An 18,846-nucleotide genomic window follows, 5' to 3' on the forward strand; every position below is an offset into this window, starting at 1 on the left:
GAGTCTGAAAGCCGTCCCATTTAAGTTATTTTGCTAATATCCACACTAAAAACTGTATTTAATGTATGAATGTAGTCAAATATGTGTGCAAATATTCACATGGCGGAGAAAAAAAACTGACCATGAGTGCAGTGCAGGAACGATACTTACTCAGTAAAAAGTCTGTCAGCTGCAGCTCATCAAGTCAACACCAATAGAAAGAGAGCGGAGTGCAACACACCTGATCTTCTATCTCTGCACTGTCTATGTGTCAGAAGATCAACTTCAATCTGACTTCTTGTCTATAGAGCTTTTGAATGGTCTTGGGCCTAAATACGTCTCAGATTTACTCGTAGAATATAAAACATCCAGACCCCTGAGGGCCTCAGGAAGAGGTTTACTAAAAGTCACAATTAAAAAGGTGAAGCAGCTATTAGTTCCTACTCCGGTGGAACAAACCTCCTGAACACCTGAGGACTGCTGACACACACTTCTTTTAAATCTGGACTTAAAACTTCATTAGGCCTTCCATTAAACACTAGATTTTAGCTGTTTTTATTACCTTTATTTCAATAAAAGAAGAAAAAACAGAAAGGATAGAATGAGAGGGAGAATGGAAGAACAGGTATCGGTGTAATTGTGTAGTTTAATAGAGTTACTGTGTTGATTATAGTGTATTTTTTCTATAGACAGAGGTTTTGTTTCGACCCTGAGAACTGTGGGGGTTCTAAATATCCTCACCGAGCATCAAAATGTGTGGGGTTAGAAGAATCTGTTCTTTATCATTTGAAAGTCGAAGAATGATGTGAAGAATGTGTTTATGGCGCTGTAAATGAGGTTCAGTGTTTCGGTTCTCACTTTAGTGCTGTACCGAACTCTTTCTAATGTATGTCAGCGTGCAGTGTTCAGAATCTGGCTCGATTTCATACAGACACACGAAACACAGACGTCCTCATTTAAAAGCCGACCTTTATACATATTTACATGAAGAAATAAAACAAAGTCTCCATGTATTGGAGGAGATCATGGGCTGACATTTTCATTCCGTCTGTGGAAAAGTCGCTCTGGAAAATCACAAGAGCAGGAGATTGGCACCGAGATGTAAATACAGCGCAGCAGAGAGAAACACATGAGGCTGTTGTAATGAATGAGGAGCTGTTCTGCATCACATCTTTCAGGGAAACACTGAATGTTTAAAGCGGTTTGCCATAAAAACGTCTCGTAGGAGTTCTGCCTCCCACTTGTGTGCTGTTTGGATCCGACGCAAATATACACAAGTCACACACTCATGCGCGCACGGTATCCACATGCCGAGGTCAATACAAGCAGGATTATTTTCATATTTTCGCCTGTTGGATGTGATGCATACTTAGCAAACTGGCAGGGCCGTTTAAAAGGAATCAAAGTTTTTGCAGGCAAAGTAGAGATGCCTAAAAGAAGACACACACTTTGTTTTTGTTTGCCTGAGGGTGTACGCATTGGCAGGCAGATATTCAGCTTGAATTTCCACTCTCCAACAGATTTTTGCCTGCAAGCATCCTCTGCCACTAGTTTCTTTATTATAGTTTGGGATTTTTTCAGTTTTTGAATCCCTGTGGTTTAACAGTATACTTTTCGCCTGTTTCAAATCTAGAAGCTAAGCTAAGCCAACTGGGTCCCGGTGGTAGCCAGAGGTATGCCACAGCTGATTTATATAGTGACAAAGTGTTATTTCTTCTTGGTTAACAAACAGATTCTACATTTTATCACAGCTAAGGAGAGCTATTTATTTTAAATACCCCTACAGCTAATAAAAAAAATCTATATGCAATAAATACTGTGGAAATATTAACATGTCCAGTCTACAAGACAAATAAAAAAAAGCCAGTATTGCAAAAATGTGTCAAAAATGAAGTTTGTTGGATTTTTTGCCACATTTTTAACATAAAGATTATTTGTAGGCCCTCAGTGATCGGTCATTATCTGATCCTAACAGGCAATGCCAAAGGTTTTGGACATCCATACAATCATGGGATTAGCTGACTGCAATATGTTAACCTTTGACCCTGAACAATCAAATTTCAAAGTACCTGGTCTACACAAAGCTGCATATTTGCTAACTCATGAAACAAATCAGGTTTCTGATGTTCAATCAGGCCCAAAGTGCAAACCTTTCATGTGGAAGAAAGACAGTCAGCAATGGATGGAAGAGATGTTGAAATCAAAGCCTTGTTAAGACACAGATACAAAACCAGTAGGGCTGCAGACAAAGCTTAAACAAAAGTGATCAAAACAGTTTAGTTTTTTTTAAATCAGCAAAATGTAAATAATGGAGCCTTTAAAATGTGCATAACAATCAACAAAATGTACACAGAAAATAAACAACCAGAAGTTATGTCACCAACAATACAGCAACAATAACAATAGCAGTCAGCAGCTTCAGTGACAATTAAGACTGTATGGGCCCTTGTCTACAAGATATGTGGTTTCTAATGAGAACACACTGGATGTTGGTTTCTGCTTCACACTCACTCAAGCGTGACTTTTTTAAAGAAGGGGCTGACACTTAAACAGCTTCACCAAACTCAAGAGTCACACACTCCCTCATAAACTGCTTTTCTTCTGTGCTCAAACACATGTTCAGAAGTAGCTCAGTGCGAGCGAATACTTTCATGTGGCCAAGAAGCCAAGACGTCAACCCCAGAGTCATTTTCTCCAGGGTGCTTTTTTTATATATATATTCTGACAACATCAAAAGTTTCTTTCGATCTTTGGCTGTTTTCTCCATACGGCAGATTTACTGACTTAACCTCTGGACTTATGCTTGAGCTCTTCCCACTCTGACCTCACTAATGTCAAACACAAACCAAGTGCACACACATGCACAGAGATAATTTGTTAAGTCAGCCATGATACAAACAATAGGATACATTTCAAAAAAACATCTTTGGACTCAGTAATGCAGTTTTCTGGGTGAATCACAAAAATGAAGTTAAGTTTTAGCTCTGCCTCGGCGTCAGTTAGTAAATTCAACTCTCATGTGTGTTTAACTTAATATTGTTGTCCGTTAATGCAGTTTGAGCTGTGAACAAACAGCTGTGTGACTCTTTTGGTTTGGATCCACAGCTCTGGAACAAGTCAGTTTCAGATCCGGCTGCCTCACTTCTACATGCAAATGAAGAGATGTGTGATTCTCCAACAATAATAATAAAACATTTCAACAAGTGGAAGTGGGCAATTTCCAACAGAAGCAACAGAAAGACCAACAAACTCATTTCAAACGCCGGTTCATGAATCAAACAGTCCCTCTCCAGATGAAAATAATAAATACCACTGAGAGCAGTTACATGGAGGTGGAGGAAGCTGTGCTGGCAGAACATATTTAACATTGAGAACAAATCAGGATTTACAGCCTTGTGAAGTCACTGAAGTCACTGGAATCCCGCTGGCCACTTGACGCCGGTCCTGTTTAGCGCTTTCTCCAGGTCCAGCTTTTCACAAGAAAGGCTTCTTTATTATACGCTGGACTTGCTTTGTAATTTACAGTCCGATGTCATTACCAGCTGGAGCTGCTGAACCAGCGGTGCGTTACTCACTCCCAGTCACTAAAGGCTCATAGCTTGAGAAACATGCAGGTTCTGTACAGCGTCTCAGTCCTCGATCAGTCGAGCTTCCATGTGCAACGATGTTGGAAAATCTTTTTATTGCATCTTTATATTTTACGCGGTTCAGTGTACCGAGTTCATCATCATTTCCAAAGTCAGAGCAAAAACTATTTCCTCTTGTGGAAGTCTGACAGTATGTCAGATGTTCTTGTACCGAATGAAAACGCTTTGTTTCGGTTCATTGTGTGTCAAAGTTGCAAATCCCTAGCTGATCGTCTTGAGTTTGTTTGTGTTTACTTATCTAGGAATTTATTTCCATTCATACTTCCAATGTAGTCAACCACTGTGTGCAAGGTTTTACCCTTTCTTCTTTTTCGGACATATGGAGGCTTTACGAGTGGGTCATTATCTGCCTAAAATGTAATGCTGGTGAAAAATATTGACATTCCACTTTTCATTCAACAATGCATTCTTGATCCTTCAATTCTCCAACATTATTTGATGTCTTTGACTCTAAAAATCCCACAATTGCATATTTGCTGCCTTGTGGTTTATAGCTTCCTTTTTTTTGCCAATAGATTTTGTTATACATGGGTAGTATGTACTTAAATAGGTATGGAATTGTTTCTTTTGAAATGCCTCATAACTCAGAAATCATGACTTCTTACAGACATGAACTGCATTGCTGAGCCAATAATATAACTTTATGATGCATTTTCAAAACTGCTTTATCCAGCTCAGGGTCGCAGGGTGCTGGAGTCGATCCCAGCTGACTGAGTACACCCCGGACACACTCACTTACTATCAATTTAGAGTCACCAATTATCCTCAAATATATGTTCTTGGAGTGCAGGAAGGAAAAGAAGCCCACATATACACAGGGAATGCATTTATGAAATATCTGAAATATATTTTTATAGAGTGGGAAAATAAAAATTGCTTGCACACAAGTTGTTGGGTCAGTTGATGTTTATGAATCATATGGACGCCTGCTTCCATTTGAAATCCAATTAGTTAATGACCATATTCATTGCCTCTGATCACATTGCGTTAATCAATAGACAGTGAATTATGGATGTCACAAAGCTTTTCTTTCCTTTCCAACATCTAAAATAGGAAATATTGCTTCTCTTCTAGCAAAGGAAACCCACCTTCCTTTGTTCACTTCGTTCCCACACTGAAAACCAAACCGGCCTCTGTAGCGTGGCACTAAACCTGACCAGCTAACATCACAGGACTGAACTTTGGGGAGAACATAATGGAAACATCTCCTGCAGCACAGGGCACTAACGTCCTGGGAAAGTTGATCTGTAACCTCATCAAAGCCGCTGTGGTGCCTTTCCCTCATGTCTTTCATCTTTGCGGTCACAGGCAGTCTCTTTGCGGTCAGACTCCACCTATGTGAAAAGAGCCTTGACGGGCTCACTGGAGGTGTGTAGGATTGTTTGATGTCTTAAAGCTCCAAAGTAGGAATCCATCAGTGCTATTTACAGCTACTCGCAAACTGAACACACTCTTAAAGCTTCTGCTGAGTGGCAAAATTACTTGTGAAGATGGCAACGTGGTTTTGAATGTATCAGCCCTTTAATTATGAATAAGTACTGATAATTATCCAAAGGTTTAGGAAAAAAAATCCCCCCCTCCATATAGATTATTCATGCTTTTGTTTCAGCTGGGTGACCACTACCTGCTGATGTGTTCAAAGACTCTGGAACATCTGATGTTTTACACACGTTTTGCTTCTTTTTTTTTTTCTCTGTCATTTTTCACTTTGAAACAACAAAGCTCGTCTTTTAAATGTTTTTGAGCAGCTGGCAACATCTGAGGAGGGGATGTCCTTGAAAAACTTTGGAAATTTCTTTTCACAACTACAATAACTTTGACAATAAAGCCAAGGACTCTCCAGAATTCCTGCCTGATGAACTTAGCAGCGTACTGCACCTAATGGAAACCAGTTTTTTGCCTGGGAGGTAGGAAATCAATCTAGAAACATCTGTTCTCTTTTGGAGAATTTGGAGTATATATGTGATGTCTAATTAATGGGCAAAAACATTCAAAGTCACCAGCATGCTCCTCGCATGCAGTAATCATTTCATAAGAGTTTGGTGATTTCGGGTCTCGGCTGTTGGAACGAGACCAATATTCTTTTGTCTGTACAGGCTCCAAATCCAAAACATCCACTTAAATGTCCCCGTCACGACAGAGTCAGACAGACTGAGCCGATCATCCTTCATTCAACATGCGATGCAACCTAAGCTATTCTTCTTCTGCTCTTGTTTTTTCCTTTTCCTTTTTTTTTTTTAATTCACAAAGTCCTTTGTCTTGGAGAAACAGTCTCTGCAGTCCACATCGTCCTGTACATACTTCAGTGTAGCTTCAAAGTTTCTCGCTTTCATGAAAGGACGCTTTTTTTTTTTTTTGTAGATAAGTGCATGCGCATGAAGTCTCTGTACATACAGTATGTGTGTCAGTGTATAAGTTAAGTGTGTGTGTGTGTGTGTGTGTGTGTGTGTGTGTGTGTGTGTGTGTGTGTGTGTGTGTGTGTGTGTGTGTGTGTGTGTGTAAGTCTGGAAATCTGCCCTCCTGTTCTGCGATGCATTCAGGCGCTTCGTGGCGCCCGCTGCTGCGGCTTGCTCCTGCTCTTCCTCCCCGCTGCTCTTCCTCCTCCTCCACCTCCTCCACCTCCTCCTCCTCCCCCTCTGCCTCCCCCGTGCTTATGCTTCTCTCCCCTCTCTTTCTCCTTGTTCAGCTCCACCAGAAAGTCGCCATGGCGACGGTGGTTGCGTGGGGGGCGGTACCCAAGAGCCTTGCAGTGCTGGCCCAGGTTGGCGGGGTGGATGAGCGCCATCACGTCGTCGTACCAGGGCTGACTCCCGGCACCCTGATAGGACGAGCTGGACCAGGAGGCCAGGAGGCGATTGGTGGAGGGGCTCCAGATGGCGAGGCGGACGGTCACCGCAGTCCAGTGGTAGCCATGCTCCTCCACCTGGCAGTGGTACACACCGCCGTGAGACAGCTCAGCTCGGCGAATCAGGACGCCCCGCTCAATCACCACCAGCTGGTCACCTGTGACCACCTGCAGAGAGAGCAGAGGGGATAAGCATCAGAGTAACACTGAAGATGTTCAGAAAGTGGAGGTGAGGAATTAATGACGAAGCACAAAGAGAAACATTGCAACCTTTACACACTGGGAGTGTCACTGATCATGATTCAACCAGAAATTAATCTTTATTCTAAAAGAAAACAAAAAGTGATTTCAACCTGATGGGCCTTCACATGAAACATAATGAATTATATTTAAAACATTTGAGATAAAAACAGGAAGTCTTGGCAAATCAACCATTATGAACATTCCGTTATCACCAATAAATTTGTTACCTTCTGTAGCTCCATCATGGATAACTGTTCATATATCAGATGCTTTAATCCTTTAACTGTGACTGAGGTTGAAAGAAGTAAGTCAGTTTTAAGAATGGAAGTCGGTCAAAGTACAGATAATTGTACTCCAATGTAAGTAGTTGCAGTAAAAAAATACTTTAAACAACCTGAAAAGTCCAGCTGAGTAAACCTTTACTCATGACAAAAAGTTATAAGATTTATGTGAATATTAAAAGCAAGTGAACAAAGCAGGTGTTCATACCTGGTTTAGTTCGGGGCTGTTCTCTCCGGCCTGTTTGTACCAGGTGACTGCAGCATGTCTGGAGCGAGGCAGACACTCCAGGTAGGTGCTGTTACCTTCTGCCACCATCATCACCCTCTGCTCGGCCTCCACTTGCAGCCCGGCTGAAACAAATCAAGGAAACATGCGATGACTCACACATCTGACTTCTTCATTCTGAATCTATTACTTCTATTGTTGCGCTGAATTAATTCCACTGCTCTTTATTGATCAATTTATTCAAAGAGACGTGATAGCTGAATATATTCATTTTAATACGGAATGTTGGTCATGCTTTCCATGATGCTGGAATGCATATGAATAAATACATACAAAGTGCATTTCTTAATAGACAAGTACATTGAGCCATTCCGTTTTCTATATTTTCCATAATAGTTTTTCTGACTTCTTATTAATAGTCTGAAGATAGAATGTGCCTTATGTTGAGCTATACAAATTAAATAATCTTGGATTCTGATGCTTTGCATATACCGCCTGCATGTAGTTATTACAGTGCAAATAAGAAGTTTGTGGCAAGCAAATCACAGCTGAAACTGGAACTGTCTTTAAATGGTTGAATGAAGTCAGCTGCTCACCTCCCTGCCTGACACACTGAGTTAGTGGGTCCTCATCCTCCCCTAAATGACGGGCATTCCTCCTGCAGAGAAACAGACATTTCAGTAAACACAGAATCACAGAACCTCGAGATCATTGCAGGATCTGAGACTGAGCAAACCACAGTGTGATGATCTTATTCACAATGTCGGTTTAATTAAAGTCAAGTTCTTTGCTGATGATGACGTTGCAGAAATGTCATGAAAATTAAGTGTTTATAACATCGCTGGATTAAAGCATGTACGTTCTTGAAGAGGTCTGCCATGTTGTTTCAGTTGGTGCCGGAACAACAAGGCGAACAATGTTTCCAAAATGAAATGTTTTGTAATTGAAGAAGCATCTCACACTGTAAACACATCTATCTGATTTCAGAAGATTTCTTACCGCTGCGTTTGAATGTAACTTATGAAGAAGATGTGAAAATGTATTTTAACTGCAGTCATATAGGGGGGTCTATACCTGCGTACGGTGGGCATGTAGGGGCTGCAGGCATGTCCATCCCAGGTGCAGTAGGGATCTCTGGCCAGGCAGCACTCAGCGCAGGCCTGACCGTACAGCTCACACTGGTACAGGCCAAGCTGGGACACACCCTCCCTCGAGCCCACAAACAACCACTGCTGGAGGAAAGCATGAGAGGCAGGAGATGAATACGGGATGGGTGAGGGATAGAAATAGAGAGTGGGAATACAACGATGAGTAAAGGATGGTAAAGGAAGCAGGGAGGGGTAGGGAGAGTAATGTAGGGTGTGATGGAAGGGAAAAAAAGGGCATCAAGTTCACAATCGTTGACACACATGGGCAATCACCAGCAACACCCGATGTGTCTTCACTGAGTCACACATGCAACTCACACTGTAACAATGTCAGAGCAATGGCCACAGTGTGTGTGTGTGTGTGTGTGTGTGTGTGTGTGTGTGTGTGTGTGTGTGTGTGTGTGTGTGTGTGTGTGTGTGTGTGTGAGAGTGTGTGTGGCATCTCTTCATTATTGTGCTGAGTGAGGTGGGGTAACCATGGCAACTGGTGATGAAGTCGTCCTTGGAGATGCAAGGTGGAGAGATAAGTGATGAGTGCAACGTCGTGTGTGAGAGTGAGAGAGTTTGAAAGTTTGAGACTGGCTCTCTCTCTCTATTATTACCTTTTTCTTTGAGAGTGTCATGGCTGTCACTGGTGATTTATGCTGTGAGGAGGGGAGAAAAAAGTGAGAAACATTCCAGGCATATACCAAGTCACAGACAGACAGACAGACAGACAGACAGACAGACAGACAGATAGACAGACAGACAGACAGATAGAGAAAAATGACTGAATGTTAAGTAAAAAAGGGCAGAGAGGTGTTTGTCTTTGGGTGCGGCTGTAGGCCACAGCCATTTCTAGCCGTTCACTGAACTGCTCTCAGTTGTGTAAAGTTTACAGCACAGAGCAGAACAAACAAACTCAGGCTCGACCACACTTACCCAACAATGTGTCTACGCCACATCACTCAACGCATTTTTTTTTTTTTTTTATTCTTTGGGAGTTTGAGCCTCCAGTGGAAATAATTGTGAATTGAACTTATAAAACTTTTTTGACTTTTCTTTAAAACATAATATGGCAGCTGACTGCAGCTGCTGTAACTAATAAGGTGTTTACAGCAGAGGGTATTGTGGAAGCACAGCGTCAGTAGTCAACATAGCTGAAAGAACACCCAAAAAACTGATGTAATGGTGATTTATTTTTGGTGTGTATTCTGTGTGCTCACATTTCACAGAGCTCGGCACTCTTTCTGCATCTGTTGAAAATCATGCACGCTTTACATTTTCTCAGTGTCAGCAGTGCGTGTGCGGATGTTTAAGTCGATGCTTTCAATTAATTTCCATGTGACACGAAGAGAATTTGTCACATCAGGTCTGCATTTATTCTTCTCATGTGCACTGATATGAAAAGTCTGTGCTGCATCTTATTTTTAATAATAATGTCTAGATTTAGCCGGGGGAACGTTTCCAGTGGATTAATAATTTGCAGGGGAACAATGAAGAGACACATGCAAAAAATGACAAATATATTGTAGAAGACTTGATTTTCAGGATAATGAGGTTGGGAAGGTGGTGCAGGACTGTGATGTTTTCTGTACCTGAAAGACCTGAAGCTGCTCCAGAGTGACTTCCTGGCTCTGACTGTGCTCTCGGGGCAAATGGACGGCCTTCAGCACGAGTCCCGAGTCTGAAAAAACAAAACATTTCATTAGAATCGATTGAGGTTTTTGGTCCGCTCACTGGTGCAGGAGTTCGCCTCACAGCAAGAATATTCTCATTTAGTATCCAGAGTTTGCATGTTCTCCCTGTGTACGTGTCTGAGATTTCTCAGTGTACTCTGGTTTCTTCACAGTCCAGAAACATCCATTTGAGATCCTTTAAAATTCCTCATAAGAAAATGAACGGATTTGGGTTTTGAAATTCCAGATTACCTGTGCCGATGAAGAGGACGTCATAAGTGCCGTCCACAGCCTCCACCCTGTCCACCAACAGTTTGCTGAACTTGTAGTGAACGCCCACTCTGACCAGAAGCGGCCGCTCTCCTAGAGGCAGAACATTTTCCTGAGAAAAGAGGCCAGGATTGTAATTAGAGGAATGCACCATATTAAAGTGTGATATATAAGATGACAGTATTTCAGGGTATTTTTCTCTGCAAGAGCCTCATTAATATGATGGAGGGTTCATGCTCGGAGGCGGCGCTCCGTTAGTGAGGACCGTCTGCTGATTTAATTTCTTATTTTCACTTTAGAGTTTGAGTAAAAATGGAGAGAAAGATTACTTGACCCACTGGTCAACAGGCTGCAGTCTAATTACATTAAGTTGGTCTAATTCAATAAAGTGAGAAAACAGCTGAACCTGCAGCAGCGGGTGAGTCCTGCTGAAGAAAATGACGTCGTCCGGATACTCTCGGGTGGAGCTGTAGCTTCCATATGTGCTGCTGGGACACTGGGGGCAGGAAATAAGGGTAAAATTGTTATTTATTTTATGAAACATCGGAATGCATTTCTTTCTTTTTTATTTTTTTACCTTTTTGTCTATTTCTATTTGTATCTAGGATGTTATCTTGGTATTTTTTGGTTGAGACTCAAAAACAGTTGCCAGTAATAGTAGTTGGAAAGTTAAACACATTAGGAACATGGGGAAATTATTTTAGGACAATAAATAAGACATTACACTGCAAGAAATAACCAATGATGAAAAAAAGAATTTAAATTTCAATGGGATTTGTTGGAGGATGAAGGCTGTGCAGTAATAGTTGCTCCACATCAGGATCGGATTATACGTTAGCATATGTACAGCACACAAATGTTTTTTTACTTAAGGATTAAAAGTAACGTCTGCTGGAGGTTTTGAGCATTAACTCACAGTTCCTGGACGTGGATAGGGCACCTTGCCCGTAAACTCTGCCCACTTATACTGAGGTCCCTCCTTGTGAAGGAAGTTCCCTTTGAAAGCTCGAACCACATCCTCCATTCGGTAAACGCACACCGCTGAACCGTTCAGGATGTCGCTGAGGATAAAGAACATGAAAAGGACAACACTTAAAAAAAAACAAAAAAACAAACAATCCTTTCCACCACTTATTCCTTCACCCTGCATGAATAAAAACATAAGCTGAGTATCCCTTGGATTATTTCACTTGATGAGTTGCAATGCTCTTTTCACAGTAAATGAAATAAGAAGGCGATGCATCGTGCAAGGAGCAGTGACTCATTGTGGCTTTGCAGCTTGAACGCATCAAGTTGATTGGATGCACTTCCAGCTCATTTGGGGAGATGTGCTGCTTTTTGTGCATCGGTCCCTGTAACATCACAGCCCACAGTTTTCTGCTGCAGCTGGCTTCAGTGTTTGTGGAAGGTTTAAAGAACAATGTGTAAAAGTGTGGAGGCTTGCAGCAAAGGAGAAAAAGAACAGAGAGGAAAAAGTCAGAGACACAGTTTACATGAGTGACTCATATGTGGGTCTTTTTGAGAACGGTCACAATTTGTTGGGGTGGGAACGTATCCATGAATACGCAGCACTGAAGGTGACTTTAAAGGATCTCCTCTCTTTTTTGAAAGAGGTCATCAGAAACCGGATCAACATCAGGTGCAGAAAAAGGCCAACAAAGTCGAAAAAAATTATAAAAATGTGACATCTTGGTTTCTGTCTAAGTTGAATTTTAATAGTCTGAGAACGAGACAATTCCATCGAGATTATCGAAACTGCTGCTAAACCTCCTGAATAAATATTACTGCAGGAGATATGTCAAAATGAAACACAAATTCTCTTTATTTGACTGCTTTGAAATCAGAAATATGCCAATTTCTCGTTTCCCTTGCAGTCCAGTTGTTTTTAGTCTCAAGAGGTCGGTTTGTTTGTTTGTTTGTTTGTTTGTTTGAAGTGAATACACAAAAACTTTGTGCATTCAAAAACATCCAGGTCATCCAAAGCACGTTTGAAAATTCACATAACTTTTAATTAGTTCCTAATTCCACTTACCACATATCTACACATAAAAAAAAAAAAATGCAGTCTCTTCATTTCAATCCATTTCATAATGTTTGTGACCAGAAATTGTTCGATTGAATTTCCCTATCAGACATGATTAGGTGTGAGGCAAGGATGCTTGACAGTGTTTTATTTTTTCTTATGTATTTATTTTTTTCCTTTCTATGAAAATCACATTCAAGTAATTCTACGAACTATGTCAATTTAACTCATTTGGAGCAGGAGGACGGCACAGTGGTTACTGCAATAAGGTTTGTGGTTTAAATCTAATGCCTGGTGGAGCCTCTGTTTTGAGTTTGCATGTTCTCCCTGTGCCTGAAAGGGTTTTTCATTTCTGAATCAGCCCACAACTCAAAAAACAGCTCGTCAGGCTCATTGGTGACTTTGAATTGGCTGAAGCTATTGTGTTTTGACCCCTGTACAGGACATAATCTATGTTTATCATAGCTGGATTAGACTTCAGCCCCACCGTGACTCTTATTTAGATAAAGCAGGCAGAGAAGAGAGAGAACAACAACAAATTATGATTCAATATCATCTCATTATGTTAGGAGAGTCTGAACAATAAATCCAGTCTGTTCTATGATGCACGGGATAGACGAATAATTGAATAATGTCATTATCAATGGAAAATGAGACGACAGGTCCACTGACCATGACAGATTTACTGTAAAGACGCTTGACTTCATCTGGACAAAGGCCTACGCGTGCGCGCACGTGCGTGTGGGAGTGACCTTCCTGCACTCTTCAGCTCTGTGGCTGAGACCTCACCCTGGGAGATGCTTTGGATTTCTACCCATTCCCCACTAAGATTCCTCACACTTTCCAAAACTCCCCCTAAAAAACAGAGCAACACCCTTCAACCGACGCCAAAGTTTTGTCCAGCTTGTGCTGCTACTGTGGAGCTCTGGCATCCAGCTCTGAAACTTGGGTGATTGTCAAAACATGAGCCTAAAGACACTTGGAGAAAATGAGAGAGCACTGCTGTTTCTTCTTGGCTTGCGTTTTCTGTTTTTTTTTTATTTTATTTTTTTTCTTGTTCTTTCTCACTTTTTCCCCTGATTTCCTTTTCAGTCAGCATGTCTTTTTCTGTGAGTCATATATTTTTTCACCTGACATCTTTCTCAATCATCAGGACGCCTGCATCAGCAGGTTGCTTTCCTTCTGTCTTTTGATGCTGTGTTTTGTGAGGCTGAAGAGTCTCTGACTAACAAATTAACAACTCACATCAGAGAAAACATAAAATAACACAAAGAAGACTTTATGGCTTATAATTCACAACATTTTAACAGTGAAGCCAAAGACTGACGGACACATCCACAGGAACCTTTAAATAATAAAGGCAATGGAGGGGTTTACTTTTCTCAAGAATCCAGCAGACCCATTATTAACTTTCTCAGTATGTTTCCCTCTTTGGAATGGTTTGTGTTTATCTCGATAATAAAATTCATCTCAGGTCAAACAGCAACACTCTAACGCGCCCGCAGGCCGTGTCACAGTCAGTTCACCAACGATGACGACTCGATGAGGAAGGTTCGCGTGTGCTTCACATTGTTGGCGCGAGTGAATGAGTTGCATTCATGAGCTGCGGTGACAGAAGAACCCGCGGGCTCGGTGTGTCCCGCAGCGAGTGACATCAACATCTGCGTGTCACAGTGAGACAGGGAGCATTTATTCTGTCACAGACGGAGCGCTGAGTGACTCTCATCAGGAATGTGATGCAGCACGGTACACATGTGTGAAGCATTCAACCACTTCATCACACCACGTGTGACTGATTACAGCTTCACGTCTTTCTCTGAGGACTTTGCATGTTCTCCCTCAGCAGGTGGCGGTTTTCTTTTAGTGAGTATATTTCCGCTTCCTCACGCAATCCAAAGACACGTGGTTCTGATTTGTGACTCTGAATTACCTTTAGTTGAGAATGTCAGTGTGCGTTATGTCTTAGGATCATTGTTGATCTTCTCTAGTTCCCTGCGACTCGAAGACGAATTATTGGAAGTTAAACTTGTCTAAAAATACAAATCTTAATAGTTTTTCCATTATGAGGACATATCAGGACCACAATAAGAAAAATATTGATAAAGGTTCATGGAAAAATAGTGCTGAGTGGTGGGATCGTGGTTACTGCTCTCGCCGCACAGCAAGGAAATTCCCAGTTTAATCTTCATCTTTTCTTTAATATATCTACCATCTCTCCTCAGCCCATGTTCAAACCTTCTTGACCTGGCCTCTCAAGCTCCATCACTAATCCCAGCTGTCCGTCTTTCTCAGCATCTTCATCTCTGACACATCCAGACCAGACTTCTGTCTCCAAACCTGTGTCTTCACAGTGTGTCTCAAAGCTGTCTTATAAATGTAAATAATAAAACATACTTTTTTTTATGCGTAATCCTGATTGTATTTTCTTTTCTGAGGACGAAAAGAAAGAAATAACATGACCCTTATAGCTGGTCAGTAGTGAGGAATTTCCCCACTGATCAAAACTTTATAATTGTCTCCATTGTCATCTGCGACTCATTTTATATAGCTGGGGTATTTCACTTATTCAAGCCATTACAATCTTTTCAGATTTTAACAGCCACAGTCATTTCTGCCCCAGGGGGGCCACAAAAGCGAATGCAGCCAAACACAAATATGACCAAGATGTGCGCCTTTAAAAACCTTCACAGGTTTTGTTTTTCATGATCGTGTCTCTTGGATCACAATTGTGAGTTTATGAAGAAATAATGTTGATATTAGCGGCCTCCCTGTGTGTGTGTGTGTGTGTGTGTGTGTGTGTGTGTGTGTGTGTGTGTGTGTGTGTGTGTGTGTGTGTGTGTGTGTGTGTGTGTGTGTGTGTGTGTGTGTGTTCAACAGGTACCCTTCATAAATAGTCAGCTGGATTTGTCTCGAGTGCCACGAGATCTAAAGTTGAATCAAAGAAGTTCAGTTCAGTTCGGTTTATTTGTGTCCTTGTTGGACAATTTGTGCAGCAGCAAAGAATAAAACACAAAGAAGGCACAGCCTATCAGCCACAAAATCAAGATTGTTTAAGTGCCATCAGAGCACATTCGAAGTATTAGAAGACTCCACCTGCCCTTTCCTGAAGTCAGAAAGGAAATGGCTTTAGGGACAAAGGAGTGCTTGTACCTGTTGCCCTTCATATGAGGAAGTCTGAGCCAAAAACCAGAAGGCAAAAACTGGGACTCAGCATGTAAAGGATGAGAGCTGTCAGAAAGGATGGCATTGGCCTTCCTGGTTATTTGCCTGTTGTGTGCACTGTTGAACTCCCATAATGTTACTGCTGATCCATTCTTTTGACCTGGTGCCAAGATTATCAAACCAGCAAAGAAGAGAAAGGCTCAGCACAGATTCTATATATGATCTACAAAGGAGTACAGAAGATGAATGGCTGAATGTCCATATCTTCCTTTTCACTGTATTTATACCCACATACAGCTTCCAGTTGTTCAGGTGGGTGTGTTTGCATTAAGAGCACTCTTTTCTTCACTCACTGCTGAAAGTAAACAAGCTTTTCACTGAACTGTATCATCAAAAACACCAGCTAAATACCCTGATCAATAACCACGACTCACTGTTCTGTTGTTTTATTTAAATGGAGATCTGTCTGTGGGAAGACTCTTCGGATGGGCTGTCTCACCCACCGCCACACCGAAAAAAGTTTCATAGTTTACAAAGCAATGGGTTTTCAAGATATTCTTTTCCCGTGACGTCTGTTTTACAGAAGCACATACCTTGAAGTGGTAAACAAGCCGTAGATGAGAGGGTTCTTCTTGTCTTTCCCATGGAGAATAAAGATGTCCTCTGGAGTGTGGAGAGGGGGGAGGGAGAGAGGGAGGCGTCAGTGGAATGACAGAGAAGGGAGTAAAAATAGACAGACAGGTATAAACATTGTGATGTCTGAATTAGTGGAGAACTTTTGTACAAGTCTGCCTAAAATGTATGTGTCTGCATCCGTGTGAGCGATGCTCATGAGTCTGTGTGACTGTCAGCTATTTGTATTCATCATGTGCACGACCATGTGTGTATATCTGAGTGTGTGCGTCTATCAGTCCGACTGTGTGACTAATAGCATCGGGCGTGCAGTCAGCATGGCTGACTGGCTGCTTGTAATGAATCTGTAGCCATTAATAACCAGCCGCAGTGGGAGAGCGGAGCGCCGAGCCCGCCACAGAATGTCACCTGCTGTCACACACACACACACACACACACACACACACACACACACACACACACACACACACACACACACACACACACACACACACACACACACACACACACACACACACACACACACACACACAGACGAACACCACGCCTCGGTCTTCACTTCTCATTTCAAACACAGTCGATCGCAACGTTTCACACGCTTTCTCACTCTGATGTTACTCCGACTATTTGCACAGTGGAATCAGGAGGATTGTTGCTTTTTTCCCCACTTGTTTAGAATGATAGCTCAGTCTTCATCAGTCCATCAGCAGAGAAAATAGATTTTTTTATTAATTTTTTTTAAATGATGTTCTGGCATTCGAAGTCCATCAGACTTAGATGAAAACATCAGATGTGGTGCCAGCGCTATAATGTGAACTATCTAAATTGAACAACCATTTCAAATTATTGAAAAACTTCATCATTAAAAGTCAAAATCTTTCAAAAATAATCTTAAAGTTATTTTTTTCAAAGCTGTAAAATACGAAGAACGCGAGACACTTCATAGGAAGGAAAACCGTAATGAATAAAACCGGCACATTAATAGTTAAGAGACCAAAGAAATATGGCAGGCGTCTGAAGAAAAAGACAAAAACAAGGACAAATGTATTTCAACCTATCAATACAGAAAAATCTGTTTCCCTGCCATTGACAAACTCACAATAAGGACAAAATAAATCTGCTAATTATTCAACACACAAAAATAAATTTGTTTATCAGAAATCCCCAAAAGCTTCCCTCAACTTGCAAACAACAGGCTCTCAAATCCAGTCGTTAGCAACTAAATCCACTGATTTAATGGGGAGCCAAAAATCAAAGCATGAAATTTTAATCAGCAGAAAGCACTGGTCCAACTTTGACAAATTGTGACGAAGACTGGAGCTGACTTCACTTTTTTTTAATTAAAGTCTCTCTCTCTCTCTCTCTCCTTAAAAACAAGTTTTTAATCTTCTGTCCGCAGTTGAAGGTTTGAGCTTCCCTCTGCAGAGTGATGCATGTGCAACTTGAAACTAAACTCAAAGCTTGTTTTCACCTCAGGGAAGCTTCTCTGTGCCTGACAAGGACCAGAATTTAAGAATCTGGGCCTTATCAAATCTTTACCATAGTTTGGAAGTCAAACTTTACCAAAAGCAACAGCAACAATACGATTTTAATTCCAAGTGGTGAAAGTATTTGTACTTTGTCACTGTACATAAATAGATTTTTTGAGTATCTATCTGTACTTTACTTGAGTATTTATCCTTCTTTTTACTTTTGCTGTCTTTACTTTTCTCTTGAAGACAAACGTCTGTAATTTATCCTACTTACATTTTTAAAAATGGGCTTGTTGCCTGTTGTTACTTTTACCTTTATGATGATAATGATGATGATTCAGAGTGAAAAGGGCAGAACAGCTGAATTTACAAGGTTATCCACACTGAAGCTGCAGAATGTGACAAACGTAAGAGTGATGAAGTTACATCGATAAATATCAAATGCTAAGACATCCTGTCTTTCCAGAATGAAAGTTTTAAATGCAATTCATGCTGTTTTAGATGTCGTCGAGTCTGATTCATGTTTTCATATTGAGAAAGTTCAATCATGATCTGGATCATTAATAATGATTGAAATCTAATATTCCAATAACAACAGTTATATGTGCATGTGCATACATGTGTGTACATACATATGACCAAATGCTTTTCAAGATGCCTTTAAGAAAGGCTTTGTGTATTAAACAAGTTACAATATAATTTCTTTTTAATGTTGTACATGATTATTTTGACCAAAATCTATTTTACACAACTACCTGTACTTTTATTGAAGTGAAGAATGTGAGAGGTTGTGATCCTTTTAATCAGCGAGAAAGAGTAATTGTCGTTTTATCAATTTTTTCAAGGTAAGTAAAATCATTTAAAGGAAAGAAAAAGACCTTTATATCTATCTTCTATAGCACTTTATCCTGCTTGGAGCCAAGAGGCTTTTGGCACTGATCCCGGTTGATAAATGGCAGAGAAGAGAGAAAACCATATACAGGTTGCCAGTCCAATTGCATAAGAAAACTGGACAACTCAGAGAACGCCCACACACACATAGGTTGAGCAAACCCTTGAATCCCCAGACTATTTCTCTATATGGTTAGATTACATCTGCCACATAAAATCTTCATAAAGGGAGTATTCTATATGAACCCTATGTTCTATCGAGAGGTGACCTCAAATGTCTCAGAACCTAATTGCATTTCTGACAGGTTTTTTTCACCTATTAAATTGCAGAGTTGCTCGTGGTTATTTAATCAGTTACCTGCAGCCAC

The 18,846-nt window shown here is 40.9% G+C and overlaps 1 protein-coding gene across 2 annotated transcripts in view; it reads right to left on the bottom strand.

Moving 5' to 3' along the window:
* Positions 1–6,006: 6,006 nt before the first annotated feature.
* sema3h (sema domain, immunoglobulin domain (Ig), short basic domain, secreted, (semaphorin) 3H) overlaps positions 6,007–18,846 on the bottom strand; it is a 60,435-nt gene continuing 47,595 nt past the window's right edge. Inside the window, exons 9-18 of one of the 2 annotated variants that reach the window (XM_080470589.1) lie at positions 16,076–16,145; positions 11,214–11,358; positions 10,704–10,793; positions 10,280–10,409; positions 9,947–10,035; positions 8,972–9,013; positions 8,296–8,453; positions 7,818–7,879; positions 7,204–7,346; positions 6,007–6,639 (exon numbers count right to left, since the gene is read on the bottom strand). In XM_080470589.1, coding sequence (XP_080326715.1) covers positions 6,163–6,639; positions 7,204–7,346; positions 7,818–7,879; positions 8,296–8,453; positions 8,972–9,013; positions 9,947–10,035; positions 10,280–10,409; positions 10,704–10,793; positions 11,214–11,358; positions 16,076–16,145 — 1,406 coding nt within the window. In that variant the 3' untranslated portion in view covers positions 6,007–6,162. The remainder of the gene's footprint in view (positions 6,640–7,203; positions 7,347–7,817; positions 7,880–8,295; positions 8,454–8,971; positions 9,014–9,946; positions 10,036–10,279; positions 10,410–10,703; positions 10,794–11,213; positions 11,359–16,075; positions 16,146–18,846) is intronic. The other variant, XM_080470590.1, reaches the window with a different exon arrangement.

Source organism: Lipophrys pholis (genome assembly GCF_963383615.2).
Source record: "Lipophrys pholis genome assembly, chromosome: 8".
In the NCBI taxonomy this organism is placed as follows: Eukaryota; Metazoa; Chordata; class Actinopteri; order Blenniiformes; family Blenniidae; genus Lipophrys; species Lipophrys pholis.